Source organism: Dreissena polymorpha, chromosome 2, assembly GCF_020536995.1.
Source record: "Dreissena polymorpha isolate Duluth1 chromosome 2, UMN_Dpol_1.0, whole genome shotgun sequence".
NCBI classification, from domain to species: Eukaryota; Metazoa; Mollusca; class Bivalvia; order Myida; family Dreissenidae; genus Dreissena; species Dreissena polymorpha.
The window spans coordinates 3843661-3865866 of NC_068356.1; the positions used below are offsets into that span (position 1 = coordinate 3843661).

The 22206-nt window shown below is 33.0% G+C and overlaps 2 protein-coding genes across 2 annotated transcripts in view; one reads left to right on the top strand and one right to left on the bottom strand.

Moving 5' to 3' along the window:
- The window catches only part of LOC127865527 (NADPH oxidase 5-like), an 18861-nt gene extending 13114 nt beyond the window's left edge, over positions 1-5747 (bottom strand). Inside the window, 1 exon segment of the mRNA XM_052405372.1 lies at positions 5711-5747. Within this exon segment, the coding sequence (XP_052261332.1) occupies positions 5711-5747 (37 nt within the window).
- Positions 5748-5765: 18 nt separating this feature from the next.
- Positions 5766-21144, top strand: LOC127865528 (uncharacterized). Its single transcript, XM_052405373.1, has 14 exons — positions 5766-5814; positions 6174-6194; positions 9974-10138; positions 11197-11211; positions 11553-11645; positions 12010-12129; positions 12512-12583; positions 13941-14084; positions 14536-14607; positions 15588-15719; positions 16520-16627; positions 17006-17170; positions 20269-20561; positions 20963-21144. Exons 1-13 carry the CDS (start codon positions 5766-5768, stop codon positions 20559-20561), a joined length of 1449 nt encoding a protein of 482 aa, XP_052261333.1. The 3' UTR covers positions 20963-21144.
- Positions 21145-22206: the final 1062 nt, after the last annotated feature.

Sequence of the window (22206 nt, forward strand, 5' to 3'; positions counted from 1 at the left end):
AAACATTTTAAACAAAAGCAAAAATATAAATTGCTTATACATTTATATTTTATTTTACTTATGGCGATTTATATTTTCGTAAACAACTTAAATAACAGTAAACTATCTTTTCGATACCAATATATGTTTGAGCGACTTTATGTATAAACATTTAAATAGCATACAGTTTTTAAACATTTTAATAGTTTTTAGTGATTGCGAGTGTATTTTGTTTATAAACTTCTGTTCGTAGAAGCGTTTCATATATTTCAACGTGCTAAATAGAATTATAAATCAACATAAACTTTATATAATATTTTATATTTTGAACGTTACGGTTCGTTATCAACTATCCTTTGCTTTTTAATTGTTTCATTTGTAACTTCCTTCGCTTAGTCGCAGTAGGTTCAACCGTCGTTACAATGTTTTTAAGAAAACTTGTGTCGTACAATTTCATTAGTATTCACTTTATACTTAGCGTCTGTGCTTTTTGCTGACAAAGTATTGCATTTTGAAAAAATAATAATAGTATGTCAACATTTTGAAATGCAACTACATTTACTCAGTGTGTTATCTTAGTCAGTAAAGTTTTTCCGAACTATATCCTGTACTAATAATACATTAACTGTAATAAAAGTTAAAAGATTAGATAATACATTATATGTGGCGATTTTGATATAATAGTTTTGTAATAACTATTTTTACACAGAAATATGGTTTATCATCAAAGTATTTGCGTTAAATACATAATAGTTGTTGAATAAATCTTCGTATGAAGAACTTATGTATAATACGTATTCAAAATGTGACGTTTGATGTTTTGATTCAGGTAGAAAGAAATAATAACATGACTAGCTTGTACACACCTTACTATTTACACAATAAGAGTTTGTTACATTTAATTTAAAAAAACGACACCATATTGATTCTATAACCATTATTAATGTTTGTTAAATAGTTAACTCACACATTTAAACTTAAACGATATTTACTTACAATAGATATTTGAGCTATTAAAGTATCGTAGTTTAAGTCAAGTTAACCCATTTATGCCTAGCGTCTAGAAAAAAGGCCTTGGCAAACAGCGTAGACCCAGATGAGATGCGGCGTCTCATCTGGGTCTGCGCTGTTTGCTTAAAGGAATTTCTGTAAGAAATATTCTAAATATATATAAATATACTAGACATCCCTAATGTTGGAAATATATTGATCCAATTTAGAAGGATGGGAGAGTCCACTTGGCATAAATGGGTTAAGAAAACAATTTTATTGCAATCATGTCTATTTGAGATATTTACAGAGCGAATTACATATTAAATAAAGCGGCGATTTCAGTGTAAAAAATCCATAGATTTTATATACTAACGAATGTTTTAAGGTTTATAAACTTGTCGATGAACTATTACCAAAACTGAATGTATTTGTAAACTGACTGAGTTCGAAGTTATTCGTGAGGAGGTTTACAACTTTTCAAATTTGCTTTCGTGACTGGTGGGTCTTCTGTGATACCTATATGTAAACACATACCATGTTACATAGCTTCTGAGTAGCGCACTTGAAAATAATATTGATCAATATGGGCCGTGCTCTGGGAAAAAGGGGTTTAATGCATGTGCGTAAAGTGTCGTCCCAGATTAGCCTGAGCAGTCCGCACAAGCTAATCAGGGACGACACTTTCCGCTTTTATGATTTTTTTTCGTTTCAAGAAAGTCTCTTCTTAGCAAGAAGCAAGTCGAAGCGGAAAGTGTCGTCCCTTTTTAGTCTGTGCGTACTGCACAGGCCAATCTGGGACGACACTTTACGCACATGCATTAAACCTCCTTTTCACAGAGCGCGGCTCATATTAGTGATATCTGAAATATGTTTAAGTGCAATGACATTAATATTTTTATGAATGGCAGGTTTGTGTTTTAAGTCTTCAAGTTTTTAGAATATGTTATATTGAATAAAAAGGGAAACTTTTCTCCCCATCGACCGCAAAATCACTATGTAAAATATTTGACAATTAGTTTTATATATGAATGTACACAATTACATACAGTCACGCCAATTTTTGGAAACTACAACATGAACTTATTTATAAATGTATAAAAGACACTCTTGTCGCCATTTTTAGTTTAAATTTATTGGAACAACAATATACGAGCGCAGTACTATATGCACGAAGTATGATACACTCGATGGTAAGAATGATTCATTTAAAGTGTTTTAAACACTTTTTGTATCTAGATTTTGTCTCACTTCATTTTAGCATAATTTAAAAAGAACGTTGTTTTTATAACACGTACACATGCAACTTGTATAATATATTTTCCATCATTGAACACGAAAACATCTGTTCTTAGATTCTCATGTGTAATTATTAGTAACTAAAATGTTAGTGGTCATTTTATTGACGTTGTCCGTTTGCGTGTGACATAGATAAATAAGTAAAGATTCTGCTGAACAATCCATGGATCTGTGCAAACAGTCTTGTTCGTTTATGCCAAGTTGAATTTGAGTAGAGGTAATGAAACGAATGACATGCTTCCTTTGACTTCAAACGTTCGGCCTTTGAACTGCCACGTGTAAGCGCGTAATAAAATAATCATAACGCCATCCGAGACATTTTACACCTCATGTTATCTTTGAAGGGGTTAATGGCTCTGCACTAAAATAATCATGCAAATTAGTCCCCTCCGCATTTCGAACGCAATTAAAATGTCATATATAATAAGCAATATTACATCAATGTTGCTTTTAGGTCATGTGTTACAATATTCTGTCATAAAAACGATTTGCTTTGAGTGCAGTTAAGTGATGTAAATCTTGTAAAATTAATATTAATTCAAGACTAAAGAATTAATTAAATTGATTCTGAACTCGAGTAATATATTATCTTTATAGCTGGGAATGCACTTTGTTAGGAAGTGCATTCGTGTTCATTCACATTTAATTGAGTGTGATTTATTAAGCAATTTTACGTGATTCAAATTCCAACTTGCTATTTTAAACCTTATATATTTTTAGCCTGCTATTTGTTCAATGAATCTTCCTACTTAAATGTGATGTAAAAAGAATGATGGAAACATGTACATTCGATGCATTAAATTAAAACCGTGCTGTTGGGATGACGAATTAGTTGCAAAAGCAATGCAACAATTGATAGTAAATTCGTGATCTCAATCGAAACTGTCATGGATGATAAATGTGCAATGTTGCTTGTTATTTTAACAAGCATGCGCTATTATTTATTACGTTGGTTTGACGTTAAACGTGCGGTCATATTTGCTTGAATTTTAATTCAAGGAAGATTATTAATAATTATCATAAGAACATTTTGAATCGTGATGTTTAAATGAAATCAAATCAAACAAAACCACATAATAATGCATTAAAACATGAGGTCATCTGCACATACAAAGTCATGTTTCTTTGCTTGTATTCTCTCTTTTGGAATTTGAAAAACGGAAATAACAAGCGTCATATACTGTTAAATCACGTTAAGTCATGGTTAAGGTGGGTTAAATGTCATAAAGGTAATTATGATATTTATTACAGCGCTTACTTTTATGAACGATCAGTATTTATAACCGTGAGACATTTAGAAACATTGGGATGCCGTTTATTTGAAAGGGATTGGCAAATTTGACTCGGAGCAAAATTATATTTGCATTTTGCAATGACTTTGCAAAGTAATCTGCTTAAATCAAGGTGTGTTTGATCTATTCTACTTAATAAACCATTGTACTTATACGTTTTTCACTACTAAATAATTATGTCATAAATAATCGATTGGCATATTATTTGGTTATGTTATTTAATACAATTTGTAAGTTGAATTGATTTTACGAGCTAAATAAATATATTTCAATAACCGAACACTGTGTTAATAATATATTTAAAAACAACCACAAACATTAGATATTGGTAGAATAACATATATTGTCAAATGTAAAATGTTTCAGTCAAATTTATACGGCCTTTAAGGCTTAGAGCGAACAACAATTGGTTGCTTTTCATGCTTGTCAGAATAATATTTACTATCTTTATAATCTGCTGATATCGGAAAATAAAAAAAAGATGTATACACATCACACGAATTTAAATATTTGAGTTAAGTTGTTAGTTTTACAGAAAAGGTGGACCTTTCTTTATTAGTGACTTTTACATTCACAGCTTTATAAGATCGTTTTAAAAATTCATTAAAGGGCATTGAACAAACGATGCCTCGGTCAACGGAAGTGGCATTTAGAAAATCATAAACTTTGACGTAGAAGGTGAAACACTTCCGTACTATCGCACGTGACAACCAATAAATATTTAAAGATACATCAAACGTGAAATTTGATAAGCTTCAATAAATGTACATGCTAGTAATGTGACTGTCTCTTTGCGTGAAACGTTAATCTATCAATATTTTCTCATGTTGTTTTATTTTTTACTCATAACTACTAATATTAAGTGCCATATAATTTTATTAGTCTGCAGGTTTTAATTTGCAGGGAACATAACAGATTTTTAGACAAATCGATAGACAATTAGCAAAATTTACACAGGCTTTGAACTTCAACATACAAACATTTTAAAACATACGCCCTTTGTAAATTAAACAGAAACATTTTGTTAATTATAGCAGCGAACACATGCACTAGTACAGTTTTTTTTTTAAATAAACGAAACTGTAGGTAATAACTAAGTTAACAAACATTGTCTAAATGATAACGTAAATTTCAAAGCTTGAAAACATTGTTTCACTTTATGAACCGGTGTAAGTGACTTTGGCATAAAACACACTGAAATCGCTGTACATTTGTATATCATTCCATGTAAGATGGGCCGCGTACCTGCCCATCATTAACCCATTTATACCTAGTGGACTCTCCCATTCTTCTAAATTGGATCAATTTATTTCCAAAATAAGGGATGTCTAGTATATTTATTACTATATTTAGAATATGTTTTACAGAAATTACTTTAAGCAAACAGCGCAGACCCTGATGAGACGCCGCATCATGCGGCGTCTCATCTGGGTCTTCGCTGTTTGCGAAGGCCTTTTTTTCTAGACGCTATGCATAAATGGGTTAAGTTTGTCGCAAACTAAAGAGCTTCGTAAAACGCAATGCTTTCTCTTTATTACGGTAAGTGATCGCATTCGTCAAGATATCACACACTTTATCTCATTGAAATAAAATAAATCATCTCCGACAGAACATGCATTTAATATGTAATGTCAATCAACTTGGTCTGTTATTACATACCTAGACATGAAACCTGTCTTGTATGGTCAACGCACAACGTGTCTTGATAAGCAACCAAATAGTTCTTGTTGTCAATGCATGTGTGTCCTTTTTGATCGATTGCTTGAGTGTTTTCCTTATATCAGGCACAAGTTAATGATTGTATTTACATGGACACGATTAAGAATTATAATTAATGACATCTATGGACATACATAATCTGATTATGCTCATTAGCTCGGTTGGAAGAGATCTGGGCTGGTATTCATAAAGCTCCTAAGGCAAATCTTTACATAAGCTGGATTTAGGGGGAAATTTTAAAATGCAATTTTATGTTGAACTTCTAATGATTTCAGTTTTGTAATGCCAAAATACTGTTCTTCTTCGCAAAATTTACTTAAATAAACCAATTTTATGAAAGAAGACACCAAAATGAAAGAGCAAAAGACTTAAGGAATTTTTTATTATTTAAGGAATTTTCTTAAGTTTACCCTTAGGAGCTTTATGAATACCAGCCCTGGGCTCCACATCCAGGATCGTGGGTTTCATCCTGTGCCCGGCTACATAATGTGTGGAAACTTTGTTATGAAACCATTTTTACGTCCATTCACGTCTGGTTCAAATAGGGCCTATGTCCGTTACTGGCATCATTAAGTGTAATTTTTGCTGGTAAACCAGCTATAAAAGGGAAAGTGTGAGGTGGTAAAATGCAACAAGCTGATATATATGAATTTCTGTTGATAAACGGTGGTCAATCCAACAAAAAACAAGACTTTATAAGGATACTCCATTTGTTAGCTTGACTAAGAAAACCAGTATGTTCTGTATGATTATCCATAAATAGTAAAAGGTAGGCTGAGATATAGGGTTTCATTTACTTGTATGCAATTTTCAAAGTCCCTAAAACGTCAAATGCCATTGAATTATTTACAAAATATCGTATATAATTTAACACTCTATGTCTTACCGTTTCAGGATTTACGGCCTCAGCCTTTGGTAAGTTTATTTTTCTTATAAAGCAGTTTCTTATATTGTCTTGTGAAAGACCCTTTACGCAAGTCTGAATACACTGCAAGAAGACTATACTCAAATTTTCATTACAAACATTTAAACCCGTTTTGTTTGCTTTGCATTTGTAAACAAAAATATAAACGATATAATCTATAATAATAATGTACAAATGTTGAAGTTTAAAAGTGCAAATTAGCGGATGAACTTCTGTTTGATTAACACTTGCAATAAAGTTGTTGACTTGAACGGCCGCCATTTTAAAACATATAGTTATGTTGATCTATCTCCATTATAATCGTCTGCAATATTGTTTGCTATATTAATCATTTAACCTTTTATAGCCTGTTTGATATTCCATGATGAATTTCTTATGTATTTTGTTTAATGATATTTGTTAATAGTATATATTTAATGGAGAAGAGCTTTAACATTTAAATGTTTAGTCATAAAAATGATGTTTTACTGACAATGAAACATACTTTGTATTTGATGTTTAGCATTATGTTATCCTCATGTTTCTTCATGTTGAGTTTCTTTATCGGGATTTTTCACACACACAAAAAATGACTTGCGGCTAAAAAAAAATTCAATGGACATACTTAATTGTATGTGTGGAAACAAAAAACACATTAGACAATTTCAAAAAGAAAGACCGATTCAACTCATAGTTATTATGCTTACAAATATACATTGGGTTAACCTATACGAAACGGCACTTAATTTTCAATATGTGACCAACATGTTTCGTTTTTCTCCTGTAAAACAAAATACATGTGATGTTCTTTAGCTTGTTCCTTATTCATAAAAATCGTTTTCATCTAATTCCTTAAATACCTGGCTGTTTCATCTCTTTGTATCAAAATTTATAAAGAAAAAATGCTCAAAGGATAAATGTTGAATTACTTCCGACGAAGATAACAGTGGAGTGCACATATACAAATTTTAAATAAGAAATGTTTACTTAAAAACAGCGTACGTTTAGACTGTCACTATGGAATTTGTAATCGTCCCTGGGCATAATTATGATTATCTGTGTCATCAGCTACGGAAAAACCCGTGAAAACCCGAGTAGTATATAGAGATCGTTTCGGTAAGAATACAGCGACGCTGCGTAAAATGTAAAATAGATGCTTGACTGGAAACGGGTTTTAACGCAAGAATACAAAAATGTTATATCTGAAAACAGGCCTCTTGTATATCACTGAAGTTAAAGTGTTATGAATTATTCAGCAGGCAGTTACTTATTTCTCCATAATAAACTCTTTTTTTGCGTTCTTCGATATACATATACCGAAGAACAGCGAATGAGTTCGATATATTTATAGTTTTCTTAGCCGATTGTTTTAAACTTATGATCTCGCAATAATTTCACATTCAGGCTAAAAAAAGCCTAAATGAAAATAATACTTCGATTTTTTAATTGGTTACACATTTTGTTTTCTGCGTTAAGCCTTGTATCATATAAACATAATGTTTAAGATCAATATAATGATGTTTGTAATCATTATATACACCGCTTTCGTATAATATAAACACGGAACAGATGATATTTTTTCCAATTTAAGAGTTTAATTACAAATTTAGAGTCTAGTCAATATTTATATACAGTCAATATATTGTTTCATGATTTTTGAATTATTATTGAAATTAAAGATTAAGAAAATATTTTATGAGAACATATCGTCTGTTCTGATCACACCATATTGCTTTTGCAATACCTACATGTTTATATATATTTATATTTGTGTATACCGCTTTAGTCATATGTTGCATTCGTTGTAACTGTACAGTTTAATGACAAACCTGTGCATATAATTCGTATCTTATTAACTAAATACCTGTATGAAGTTGTTTGTTTTTACTTGGGAAATTATTTCAATATATTGATCAACACATGAAAATTAAAGTACACATGCTAATGCATGATTCAAGAATGTTTTAGCGATCGCTTTCATACAAACAATGGAAGTATTTCTCAGACATGTTTTAAACACTTTTTGGACAGTAAGGCACATGAATCCTTATTATGTTTCGATTGCCATTCTTTTACGGGCATCCAGTTAATCCAAAACACATTACTTCTCAGTAACTTTCAGAAACGGTTAAATATGTACCATTTCGTCATGTTTTGCCTGCTAATTGTGGGCAGTTGGGAGGTATCTCTGACATATATATTTTTCGATACATGATATTGTAAATCAATTTTTTAACCAAATTTTTCAATAAGCAATGGTCTTTGGAACGTTTACATGATGACTTAAATCGATGCCACACACGGAATTTTTTTAATTTGTGAAACATGTTTTTGAATAAAGCGACCCCGCATATTGTGCTCGTATATCTTTTTAATTACCGGTAACTTAATTGCAAATTAAGATTAATAGTATAATAGACAAGTGAATCAGCCGTTTCAGAACAGCGGAAACACCTGTTGTAAAACATATTGCTTGTGAATGAGCGCAGACAAAATTGTAGTACCTACTATCGGTGTCGCTGATTTTTTCTAATTGCTCTGTGTTCTCCTATTCCAAACGAGAATGCCGCTGAGCATCAAGTGAATGCAGCATTACAGTAAACGAGCCGCGTTCTGAGAAAACTGGGCTTAGTGCATGTGCGTGAAGTGTCGTCCCAGATTAGCCTGTGCAGTCCGCACGGGCTAATCAGCGACGACACTTTCCGTATTATGATATTTTCTATTTAAAGAAAGTATCCTCTAAGCAAATATCTAGTTTAGGCGGAAAGTGTTGTCCCTGATTAGCCTGTGCGCACTGCATAGGCTAATCTGGGACGACAGTTTACGCACATGCCTTATGCCCAATTTTCTCATAACAAGACACATTACAGTATACATAATTCGTTCAAGAAATATAGTAAAATAAAAGCTCATACTGTTAAAGGTTACAACTGCAGTGCACATAACACTTTGATTATTTCCGATTATATGACAGTAACGTTACTTTCGCTCTTTCCTGTACAAAAATAAAAGTATTGCTGCTGTGCGTTTAAATGTAAAATAACGTTGCAACATGACGACATTACGAAGTTATGTTGTACGGATGCATTTGTTGAAAGAGAATGACATACCATGTCTTTAGTTTCCTAACATAGCATGTTTCCCGCACGAAAACGTGCACATATTTTCTTTGCAACGTCATTTTAAGAAAAAACTTCAACCCCAGTTCATGTCTTTACATTTTTGGTTTAATTTAAAGTTGGCGTTTTTATAACTTGTATCGTTAGGTGATGAACAACTTCATGGACTTAATTATTCAATTAAAAGACATGCAAACATATGTTGTATTTCCATTTTAAGTTTTGTTTAATGGACAATTCAGAACGAATTAGTCAAGGGAGATAAAATAGTGCATGTCCTTAAAATTGGGTTCTTCTTAATTATTGAAATAAAACCGATATCATCCTTAGACAATGGTTCGCGTTATACAAAATATAAATATGTAAGAGAACATTACGTGTTATATAACCAGAAACTTATATTATTAATACGTATATACTTACCTTGTATTTAAAAAAATAAACATTCGGGACATTCGAAAGATTCGAACCGGTTTTAGAAGAGCTTTTGATCCCACACTAGGCAAACAGATATTTATAGAAGTCAATCAATTCACTGAAGGAGCAAATGAAAACATGTTTAATATAGACGACGCTTAGAACACATCAACATTCTTAATCCAATGGTGATGGGAAATCAACTGTTATAGTTTGCACCATGTTTATATATATCGCACACGCACACCTTGTAGGCGGCCAGTTCGGTCAATATGGGGGTGGCATTGGAGGCGGATATGTGGGCGGTATCGGCGGTGCTTATGGCGGGTTTGATGGAGGATTTGGTGGATTCGATGGAGGTTACGGGAAGGGTGGCTACGGAAAGCATACCGTTAGCACAAAGATCATTGAGAAGAAAGGTATTTACGCATATTTGAACGAACAACTAACACTCATGTGAATTAAACATAATAGAAAGTTTATTGCATTAAAATCAAATGTGAATTAACATAAAAATAGGATACAATGATCAGAGACACACAGTCTACACACTTGTGTTTATTGTTTGCTAACTTTAACAGTCTGATACAACCTTTACCCATTTATGCCTAGCGTCTAGAGAAAAGGCCTTAGCAAACAGCGTAGACCCAGATGAGACACCGCATGATGCGGCGTCTCATCAGGGTCTGCGCTGTTTGCTTAAAGGAATTTCTGTAAGAAATATTCAAAATATAGAAATAAATATACTAGACATCCCTTATTTTGAAAATAAATTGGTTCAATGTAGAAGGATGGGTCCACTAGGCTTAAATGGGTTAATGGCATTAAAACAAAACATTTGTATTGTGTGTTGCTCGTAAGGTCATAATAATGACATCTATGTATACGCCTCGGCTAGGTAATACAGATATAATCCCAAATTTATATTTAAGTATAAATCGCAATTATATATTATTGACGACTGTGAACATTCTCATTTAGAGAGGAATGCATTTACATAAAACGATGTTTATCTCTGTGTACATGTCTAATTATTCAGCAATACTTCCAGGATTGGTAAATATGTAACCATGGTCATGCATATATATTGTTAATGTTTTGTAGCAACTGTGTACTTGTAACCTGCTTTACACATTTAAATGTATATATGCTATGTTGCACTGTAACTATATGCTTATAATGGTATGACCCATAAATTGTTTTGATTTGAATTGCTTATCTTACACGAAGAAGATACTCTACACTTAAACTTGAACCATATAGGTCGCTGGCAGGAATAAAATAAATAATATATATATATATATATATATAGTTTAATAGTAAACTATAAGCAATACATAAATAATATAGATATATACTTCTCCAAAACATCTTACGAGTTAAGTGCTTATATTAAATCTTTTATTTAACATTTGATACAATTATAAGCCTTGATTTAAATGCATGCAAATAATTCTTTCTTTGTGTTTGTTTTCAGTACCATACCCAGTCCGTGAGTATTAACCAAATATAATTTGATCCCGCACTTTATATTAAAGACTACGGATACAAATGTTATGTATAATATTCAGTTTTTATTGAACATGTTGTATTTTTTCATATAATTCATGCGATGTTGTACCTGAAAAACAAACGATATTCAAAGCGGTCTGTAAGTTAAAATATGTTTGCGCTTGAAATGCATATTTTGCCAATTCATGTATCAAGTGAAAATGTGACTTAAACGGTTGTTAAAAACATGTAATCGGTCTTTTGACACGACTTTGGAACAAAATGTTTAGTTCTGGCTAACGATATTTTGGCTTAAACTTAAAAATAATGTTTGCTTTACAGATGTGCCAGTAGACAGGCCAGTGGTCAAATATGTGCCAGTTCCGGTGGTCAAGCACGTTCCTGTGCCAGTTGTTCAGAAGGTTCCTCAGCCTGGTAAATATTTGAAAATGTGTAGCTGTATAAGAATTTATTTTAAATACTTTCCAAGAACATGCTGTTTGCTAACAATCTGTTCGTTATAAAATCAACTTTCTATATTTTATGAAAATGATATCATATGGCATACTGGTACCTGAGACATTTATGCTTTTGCATATATATTAGATAAATCAATCAACATACATCTATAACTCTAAAGAACATTTGTGTTAATTTAACATTTATATAAAAGTATCGTTGAATCAACTTATTGCGTGTTTGAATATCAATATGCATGTTAACCGTTTTATTTTTGAAAGTGTTTAATTATTGAATAATAACAGCCCTATTTATGAATATTGTACATTTCTCTCTCCAGTGCCGGTGATCCAGAAGGTGCCAGTTGTTCAAACTGTTACCAAGCATATCCCTGTACACGTAGACCGACCCTACCCTGTCCCCGTTGAGAGGAAGGTCCCAGTGCCAGTTCATGTACCAGGTGCGTGTCACATGCCTTTGTGAGATCACAGTCTGATAGCATCGTTTGAGCATATGAATTTGTGCTAAAGCCGTTTCAAGTGTGTTATATGAATGTATAATGTGACGTCATAAAATGTATATAATATGTCACGTCACGCGTTAATTTTGAGCATAAAACCATAGTTACATCAAATGACAAACTTATCAATTCCTCCAATAAATTGTAATTTTATATTATTTGCACGAAAATGTACTTTATAATTTTGATGCGTTTTTTTTTCAAACACATATTATGCAATTATGTTAAGTATCTAAAATTCGGCATAAAGTTTATTTAATTGATATGTCGTTCGTTCCATTATTGAACATAACGGTTTTCTGTACTTCGCATGTATATATAGTTCCCGTCCATGTACCCAAGCCATACGCAGTTCACGTACCCAAACCAGTTCCTGTCCACGTGCCAGTGAAGGGTAAGTTGCCCCATGACAATCATCTTTAGGGTTGTTATTATAAATACACTTATATGTTCTATTTTGTCTCTTCAAAGTTCCGGTCAGGATTCCGAAACCTGTTAGGGTGCCAGTTGATCGACCAGTTTACATTCGGGTCCCACACAAAAGTATTCGCTTAGTGTTTATCATGCACATAGTAGCTCTGTGTATTATATATTGCACCACCTGCTTAAAACAAAAATGCATTTCCGTTTATAGTTTAAACCTATTTATCTATTTTGGAAAATACAGTGTACATCAATCATGCTCAATACAATTATTATAAGAAAAGGATTGAAACCAAAGAAATAATTCTTATATAGTTTCTCTCCTTGTAGTAGTTTTTACGCCATACATGGGTGCGCTTTTAGACCTATTTTTATTAAATGCGCCAGAAATAAGAATAATACAAAATACATAAAAGAGTATAGAAAGAGAAAATTGATTGTGAAGGATGATTGTTCATGCAAGGACTAGAACATTAGGCAGCAGCAAGTCGTGATTGAATCAGTAGCAGATTGTTAAGAAAAGCGTCTTGATTTGTTGGACATATATAAATATTTGAGAATTTTCATTTTCGCCGAGATGTCCGTTTTGGTCAGTTCCTTTTGATGAAATAGGTGTAATTATTTAATATCGAACACTTGTAGCACTTCAAATATGTTGAACATCTGTAACGGGATGATAACATTAACATGCCTTATAATTATTACGAAGAATTAGCTATACATTGTATGCACGCATTTGTCCACAACGTTTAACCCCCTGTTGTAGATGCTTCACTTACTTAAATACAGCACATATATTTACATTGTTTTAATTAAATGCCTTACCTCTCGCTTATACAAATATTAACATGTGATACCAAACTAACACATGTGTAAGCTTATATAAGTTAATACGCATTCTTATATGCACACACACGTCGTGTTTAATGATACCTTTGGATGTCTTTTATGTACACATATGTATTTAGATAACATGTTTTAAATGCATACTATTGCTAATATGGCAAAACATAAAACATCAAATATGGAATAATATTGTTGTTATTCAAGAGGTGATAATCCTTTAATATATTGTTGTTAAAAATGAATTTTATTCTTTACGTGTCGTATCTCAATTAAAAGACTTTGTTTTCGTTATATTAATATACCTTCCGTCAATGCTTTTTATAGACCATCTGTTGTTGATATGTATATTGCCTCAATTTATGGTACACAATTATTTACAGTTCCATGTCTTGCTGCATTTGTATTGATAATGCTTTCCTGCTATTTTGTACATCTATTTATTTTACATCTATTTATATTTCCTCTTGTTGACGCTATTTTAGTACCCGTTCCTGTGCCTCAGCCCGTGCACATCGTGCAGACACAAAAAGTACCTGTGCCCGTGCCAGTTGACCGCCCCGTCTACGTCGAGAAACAAGTCAAAGTCCCGGTCGCTGTGCCCCACCCAGTCCCTGTACCCAAGCCTTGTAAGTAGGCTATGTGATCCATTTACAACTATACACTTCTTGAAAGCTGGCGGGATTTAAATGTTCACTCTATATTTTCGGCAGTGTCTTGGGAATTTTGTGAATTTGGTTTATAACGAACATTTAAAATGTAAAATTTTCAATTTCTAGTTTAGCATGCATTCATAAGCATACTTTTAAATGTTTTAGAACAATTAATGCTTCAGTAACTGCATTTGTTTTAAGTTAAGGAATTCTTTTAATATTAATGCAACATGTTTTACTTACATCTGATGAAATTGAAACATACCGTTTAACGTCAACCTGCTTTAACATATATCTCAATTAACTGTGAACTGTATTCCTTTGATCAAACTATGCATAAGAATGATACAACTGCCATTGTAACAAACAAATTTTGAATAAATGAAGTATTCCGGTCTTAATAAAACAATGAGCACATCCTTTCCAGACCCAGTCCAGGTCGCTGTGCCAGTTCCGCACCCAGTCCATGTCCCAGTGCACGTGCCAGTTGACCGCCCATGTAAGTGGAATTCATTTCGTCATGACAACCGAATACCTCAGCAAATACACGGCGACAAAACATAGCGGACTATGTGTGTGCATAACATGCAGTCGTATCTGAAAACATTTGATTGGTGTTCATTTAGAATTCGACTGGGCTACGTACTAGATACGTTATCGGTCAATTCTTTCTAATATTAAAGCGGTCAATTCCTTCTAATATTAAAGATACATACTAAAAAGTTAAAATGATGTATTAATCATAGTTTTATAATAGGTATGGTCTATTTTAATAGGACCAAGTTTAATATTTGGTTAATGTATCTCCAAAAAAAACACTTCCTATGAAATTAGCAATAACCTCATGTTAAAAGTATGGCACTCGCGATGCATCACCACAAACGATGTGTCATTGTGATAGCATTGCTCATACGACATTAGTTTAAACTTAATTGAAAATTAACATATTGACATCAAGGATTGTCAAATATTACTGTCGGTCCACTTGAGGGAGCACACGAATATGCATGGCTACTGTAATCTGTCACACACGGAAAATTCAACAAAAGAACCATGTTATATAAAATAAACAAATAAATAATAGCCACATACTGGAATTGAAGATGGGTTTTAGCATATATGAACAACACAACAACCTCTGCAATTAAATAAACGAGTAAGTGCATGGACGCAGATTTAATTTATCAACGGAGTCTTACCTATTTAAAGCGTGACAAAGAATCAATAATATAGCCCGTAATGCTTCAAAGTATGTTTTATACGTATGATGCAATATCAAAATTATACAGAATGAGGTTCATTATGTGTTTATTCTCTTTCGTAACATGTTTTAGCATTAAAAGCAAAGACAAAATAATGGAATCAAACTCATAGATAGTTAAGCCTCATAGTTCAGATTAAAAGATATAATTTGCATTCGTTTAGATCTGTTACCATTATTATAAATTATGTTTATTAAATCTGTTGTTTTGTTAACAGACCCAGTTGTTGTTGACCGAAAGGTGCCCGTTCCTCACCCAGTTCACGTGCCAGTCCCAGTTGAGAGAAAGGTCCCTGTCCCGGTCCCAGTCATTCAGACTAAGCACGTCCCCGTCCCTGTGCACGTTGCAGGTAAGTCCTCTTAGACATTGTCGTTTCCTTTGATTAGTGATCTAAATTTATGACTGATGCATGATAATGCATATTAAAGTCATTATCAACGTTTTAAAAGTCATATGCTACTTAAAAATTAAAAATTTGTATATTCATGGATTGTTATATTTAAAAGTCTAGGTACATGCATGTCTGGCTCCTCCATGCCATTTTCCGCCTTGTAATATCTGTCAGTCGTTTTTTTAGTTTATTGCACCTTGCACTTATTTTAATCATTTGTGTGTGAAGTTGTGTTTATTATGTTATCGAAATAACTTGTTGGTACTTATTTAATGATGAATTCAGACAATAAACCGTAACTGTTTGACATTAAGGCGGACTAAACGAGACATACAATTGATTACTGACATGGTTTACTCATGTGATTAATCAAACTAGTCTACATGGTGGTAATGATACATTGTTATTGAATAATATAATTAAACAAATTACGCCCTAGACAACTATCGATAAAGAGCAACATTGCATTTTGTTTTTATTTTTGTACACTGCCTTTGTGCGTCTGAAACGAAAATGGTGTAATGAGTTCGTTGAAAACTTTTACAAAGATATGATATACGGACCCGAATATAATATAATGTTGAAGCCTATACGACGTGTTTTACACGCAAACTAAATAATAAACTACGACGTCGGGCGTTTTAGTAGTGGAAATGTGCCAACATTTTGATAAATGCAAATTAATCGATGTACAACAGATTTGAATAAGATAAAAGTATTGCAGCGTGCGAATTTATTCCTAACTGCGTTTTTTTCAGTCCCAGTTCCCCAGCCTGTCCAAGTGATTAAGAACGTCCCAGTCCCAGTTCCTCAGCCTTACCCAGTTGAGAGACCCTTCGCTGTACCAGTCCACGTCGAAAGGAAGGGTGAGTAAATTGAGTATACACTCTTGATTGTCTTTCTATGACATACTTATGCATAGGCAGGATCAACCATTTAATACATGTACTTGCTATTGGAAGTGTGCATTAAGTAACATGTTTTGGCGGAAGAAATGCAAATATTCGCGCAATAGTTTTGTGTTTTTTTTTAATTATCTCAATTTATTTACCAGACAGGAATGTACAGTTCTTTACTGTGGTCTTGAAGGCATAACAGATCGAACGTTTTGATAAAATACCACACCACTGATATTTTATGAGCAAATTTAAGCGCTTATATTGCAGACCTGCGACCATGTCTAGCTTAATCCAATATTGTACCGAAACTCATTTTTATCAGCCCATGTTTTCTGTTCGATTCAGTACCGGTCCCAGTACACGTACCGGTGAAGCAACCTTACCCCGTGCATGTCCCAGTTCACGTACCGGTTAAGCAACCAGTCCCTGTGCCCGTTGTGCACACTCAGGTCGTCCAGAAGAAGGTCCCCTACCCTGTGCATGTCCCAGTTGCTGTTCCAGTCAAAAAGGGTATGTTTTCTATTTGCGATATTAACACACTTAGTTGGTGCTTCATAAAGAGACGAGATTTTTTAAATACGCGAACGTTGGTTCATTGAAAGAGATTGGAATACATTTGCATTAGTTAGTTCAAATTTGCATAATTTCTGAAAAACATTCCCGTTCCGTCTATTTTCTGAATCGTCATTTTTTCAAAATGGTTTGTCACCGATCAAAATTGTATTAATTGTGATGTGTCCCTACTGTTAAGCTATCGTTTGGTATAATGACGTTGAACCAATGCATGTGAGGCTATCTTTTCTCTTACTTTGTCGTCGTGTTTCACTCTTTGAATCTTCGAAATGGCTCTTTATATTGTGACTGGATGAGTTTAACTCATGATCATGAGTTAAACTTAATTCGCTTTTCATACATTATTTTCTCATTTATTTAGATAAAGGTATCGGGTTCATATAACATGAACAAGAATGTTGTTTTGCTCTTTGAACAAGGTTATAATGTTTAGTCTCATACATCGGTTTGGCATAATGAATAAATTGCGACATTTACTTATATTGTTACATAAATGTAATACTCTAGTATGTTTATTGTTTAGCTCCTCCCCCGAAAAGTAAGTCATAGCTTAGAAATCGCTTCGCTTGATATAACACATTTTCGTACAGATGCACCCAGCGTTACGCATAAAGGATGATGGACTATAAAACTTACAAATTAGCCCAGCATTGCATTGTTGTTGTTTTTTAACACGCCTTATTAATCTTTTTGAAATTAATTATTGTATACAGACCGATTAAACAAAAATTCAGTAATTTAAAGGAATTTTAGATTATTAATTATTTGTTTCCAACAGTTGAAATAAACGTTGATACATCTCGAAATGTCGATCGGCAACTGCACACGTTTAACCAAATTAGCATTATTTTAACGTAACAAATAACGCTTTTATGTACAATAGAATCAAGTAAATACATATGCTTTCTACACTGCTCTGCACATTTAATACACAAAAATCTCTCTCAATAATACATGTATCTTTGCTTGTATGTCACCATATAGGTATACTCTTAGCACCAAAAGCTGTTCAGTTTATCGCAGGTATGGAAAGAAAGGCAAAATAACATGGAATTTTACTCAAAACAATCATGATCATGTTGTTTCTTGTTTAGAAATGCCAATGATCATTCCACAATCAAAGAAATACTCGTACCGTAAGTTATAAGCGCTTTTGTTCGATCATCTAAGTTGCGCAATTGCGCAGACATGCATTATCTCGATTTCAATAGAGCTGTTATAGCTAATGCTTATTGAGATAGTAATGGCTACCGCATGTCGCTCGTCGCCAACAACTGCATGTTCTCTCTTGATATTATTTTATGAATCTTTTATCATTACTCTTCGAACTATACCATGAATGCGTTTTTATATAAACATAAACAAGGATGTGATACGTATATTTCCGTATTGCTGACATATAATTGTATGCAAAAATTAAGGGTTAACGAATGAACTCTCATCCGATTGGTTCACGCAAATTGTTATGAGAAAACAGAAGTAATTCTGAATGATAATATGTACTTTATTGCACGATGTAGTTTCATTGATTTTTTAGCATTATTTTATAATTATCTGCCTCTATCTGAGATCTTAATACGTTAGTTACGGAATGTTTACGACAGTTTGCAGTCAAATGTCAATTGCGCGCTTGACGTTTGCTTGACCTTAGTAATGTCATGAAGTTTTATTACTCAACTAGCGTTATCTCGTATGTTAACATCAAATTCACTGCTATCATGCATTCTTACAACTACGGTCGTCAATCTCGTTTTATCCGTTTTGTGGTTAACATATTTAATTCTAAGCTCCTGTTAAGCGTTCAGTGATGTTTTAATATCATGGTCCCAGAATATCAGCCTAAAATAAGTTTTTGTATTAGTGCCGGGCTTTAACGTCATATTACGACCCCGCAGTCAGTCAGACATAAATTGCTTTATTTATGTATAGTTTGTTAATGTATTATTACAGTTATGAAATTGCTATTAAGTTACGCATTTTCTCGGATTTACCGTCTTTTATTATATGTTACATGAATGTCTCTTACAAACGAGTTGAATATATGTTGTTTTATAACGCCACCGCCCTCTTATGTTTCTGATTAAGTCATATTGCAAATGTTAAGTAAGATTTTCAAAGCGACTTATATTTCATTAAATGTAGATTTTACCAGTATAATGATATCAATGCAGTGTGTTTTCCTATCCATAGGAAAATGCTTTTGCTAATTGAGCCTAACTGAACCTAACATACGCTTGTATGCTTTGCTTTGTCTTGTTGATTGCGTGTGACCGTGCTAACGAAACATACATATTTTCTGACTTAATCTATGTTTGCTAGTGGCATGCGTTATGACGTTGTTTGTGGATGCAGTAACACGTATTCCCGTTTATATCTTAAATGTTGTCAAATATCCTTCGTTATAGCCGTGAGCAGTAGAGCTATTTTTGCGTGGATCAAATATATTTGAGATCTTTATGGCGCCTTGTTTGTTTGACAATAATCGGTAGTTTCATTTGAAAAGAAATATGTATTTGTCTAACATTGCATTTAAAAAAAGACCTTATCGTTGTTGTAGATTTCCAATATTAACGACACTGGTAAACTCACATTTAGTGTGTATTATTCGATACACGGGTCACGCTTGGCCTTTACGTTTTCATGTCATGTCTTCATATGTAAATTAAATTAAAATCCTTTTAGACGCAATTATGGTTTGAAATTATGTGGCATGGCGTGTGGCTCGACTCGGCCACATACCGGTTTAAACACCTAATTCTTTGCATTTACCGTTCCAAGTAGGTTATCCCAGTTTGACTCTGTTTATATAAAGTAGTTGATAAGAACAAGAACATTTCTTTCTCTACTGAAATATTTTTAAAGTTGCTTTCATTGTTTTCTATACTATATAAACAACCAAGGTTATGCTACATGCATGGATTATATTAATAGCTATGCTTTTTAATCGTGTATGCTTCATGTATATAATTTAGCATTTTCTATATGTATGCTTTCGCTAAATTACCATGCTTATGCTAGTTAGATCATTTATCTAGCGAGCTACGGAGGATACGGCGGTTCCTTCGATGGTGGTTTTGGCCCCCTCAGTGGTGGGGTTGGTGCAATCGGTGGTAGCGTTGGAGCCATCGGTGGTGGTGTTGGTTCAATCGGTCTCGGTGATTACGGTTACGGTGGTGCTGTTGGCGGAGGATACGGCGGTTCCTTCGATGGTGGTTTTGGCGCCCACAGTGGTAGTGTTGGTGCAATCGGTGGTAGCGTTGGAGCCATCGGTGGTGGTGTTAGTGCAATCGGTCTCGGTAATGGTGTCATCGGTGGTGGCATATACTAAGTAAGTATTTAATGATGAAATTTATCTGCTAATCAATTGACGTGTTGTAAGTTCAGATTTAATCGTATGAGATTTTTTAATTAAGCGGCAATATTCGCAAATAAATAAACTAATAGTGTATTTAACGTGTATGGAGTAGACGGCAATACTGGTCGATGAATAAGTGTCCAAAGGTTTAGCTTAATCTTCAAAAGGTTGTACGACTTAAACTTAAAAGGTATTGTACCAACCATAGCGCACCCATATATATTCAAGTTATGCACTCACAGCGTCGTAATGTCATATCCATCATTTATATTATTTATTGTTAACATGTACTTAATTTATATATGGTTGAAGTATTTGTGACCACAAGATGGTGTTAATAATTAATAAACACTGTGGTATGTTTTTTATTTTAGAATCTCATTGGTAGACCGCAGAAGACCCGAGAGTGAAACTTTGATGGGCAAGGCGAAATTTATGCTTCAGAATGGGTTTTAGGGAAACAATTATTTTTTGATGTCAAGTTATTGTTATTATTTATAACTTTATTTTTGAACAATTTTTTGTTTCTTGGTTAAAATTATATTCCTGTTTTTAAAATAAAAATAATTACCATTTGAATAACATAACTGCTGCTGGTTAGAAAGTAAAATTAAACTTATTATTTTTTTTTTTTTAAATTATAATCGTTCCTTCTAATCAACACAATATATTATCAAACATTTACCCGCACACAAGTCAGTTGTGCACATATGCAAAACTTAATTTATTTATCAGAAAATGATTTTACTTATAACAGGAACAAGCAAGTCTATTTCGATAAACATGTATTTAACATAAGACACGAATATTGTATAATGTTTCTTTAAGCGTTCATATTTCCATGAACACTTTATTCAAATAAGCAACGCAATTCTAAAAGAAGTAAAATACAACCTTCCAATGACACCATGTAAACTAGTATTTTCTTGAATTAATTTCGTTTTACAAACATGTTTATATAAAATAAATACATCGTTAAATTGTCAAATACATTGTGCTAATTAATAGTATAGATTATTAAATTGCAGATATGTATACTAGCTTTACGTTATGCAATTGTTGATAAATTGTAACTGATTGGTAATTGTATATTCAATATGCAATTATCTGACCTATTCATTATGCAATAAAACGACCCCGGCATTGAGTCATACGTCAGTATATTTCGTTGATATTTCGTGAACGGCTAAATCAATGACTGTTTGTACAAATATCTCTGACAAATATAGATTAAGATATAGAAATAGACAGAAAGTCAAACAAATACTAGTGGCTGCACAAAATCAAGTTACGTTAATTTTTCGCAAACGATTGTTTAAGCCAAGACAGTCATAAGAAAATGCAAAGTAAAGAGGAATTTGTTTGACAATTAGAAGTAGTTGTGCAAGATTATTCATAGCATTTATTTACAAATATGTTCATATCGTTTTGTCTGTACGAGCGTTTCTAATTAAAAAATTATAATGCATTTGTACTATTGTGATCCAAATATTTAAATATTTATTTGACAAAAAGGCATCATGTAAATCTAGTTTAAAATTAACATTCGCAAATGCAGTGTACAGATGAATAAAATGGAAAAAAAAGACTTACGAAATGCAGTGTTGTGTTTTACCAA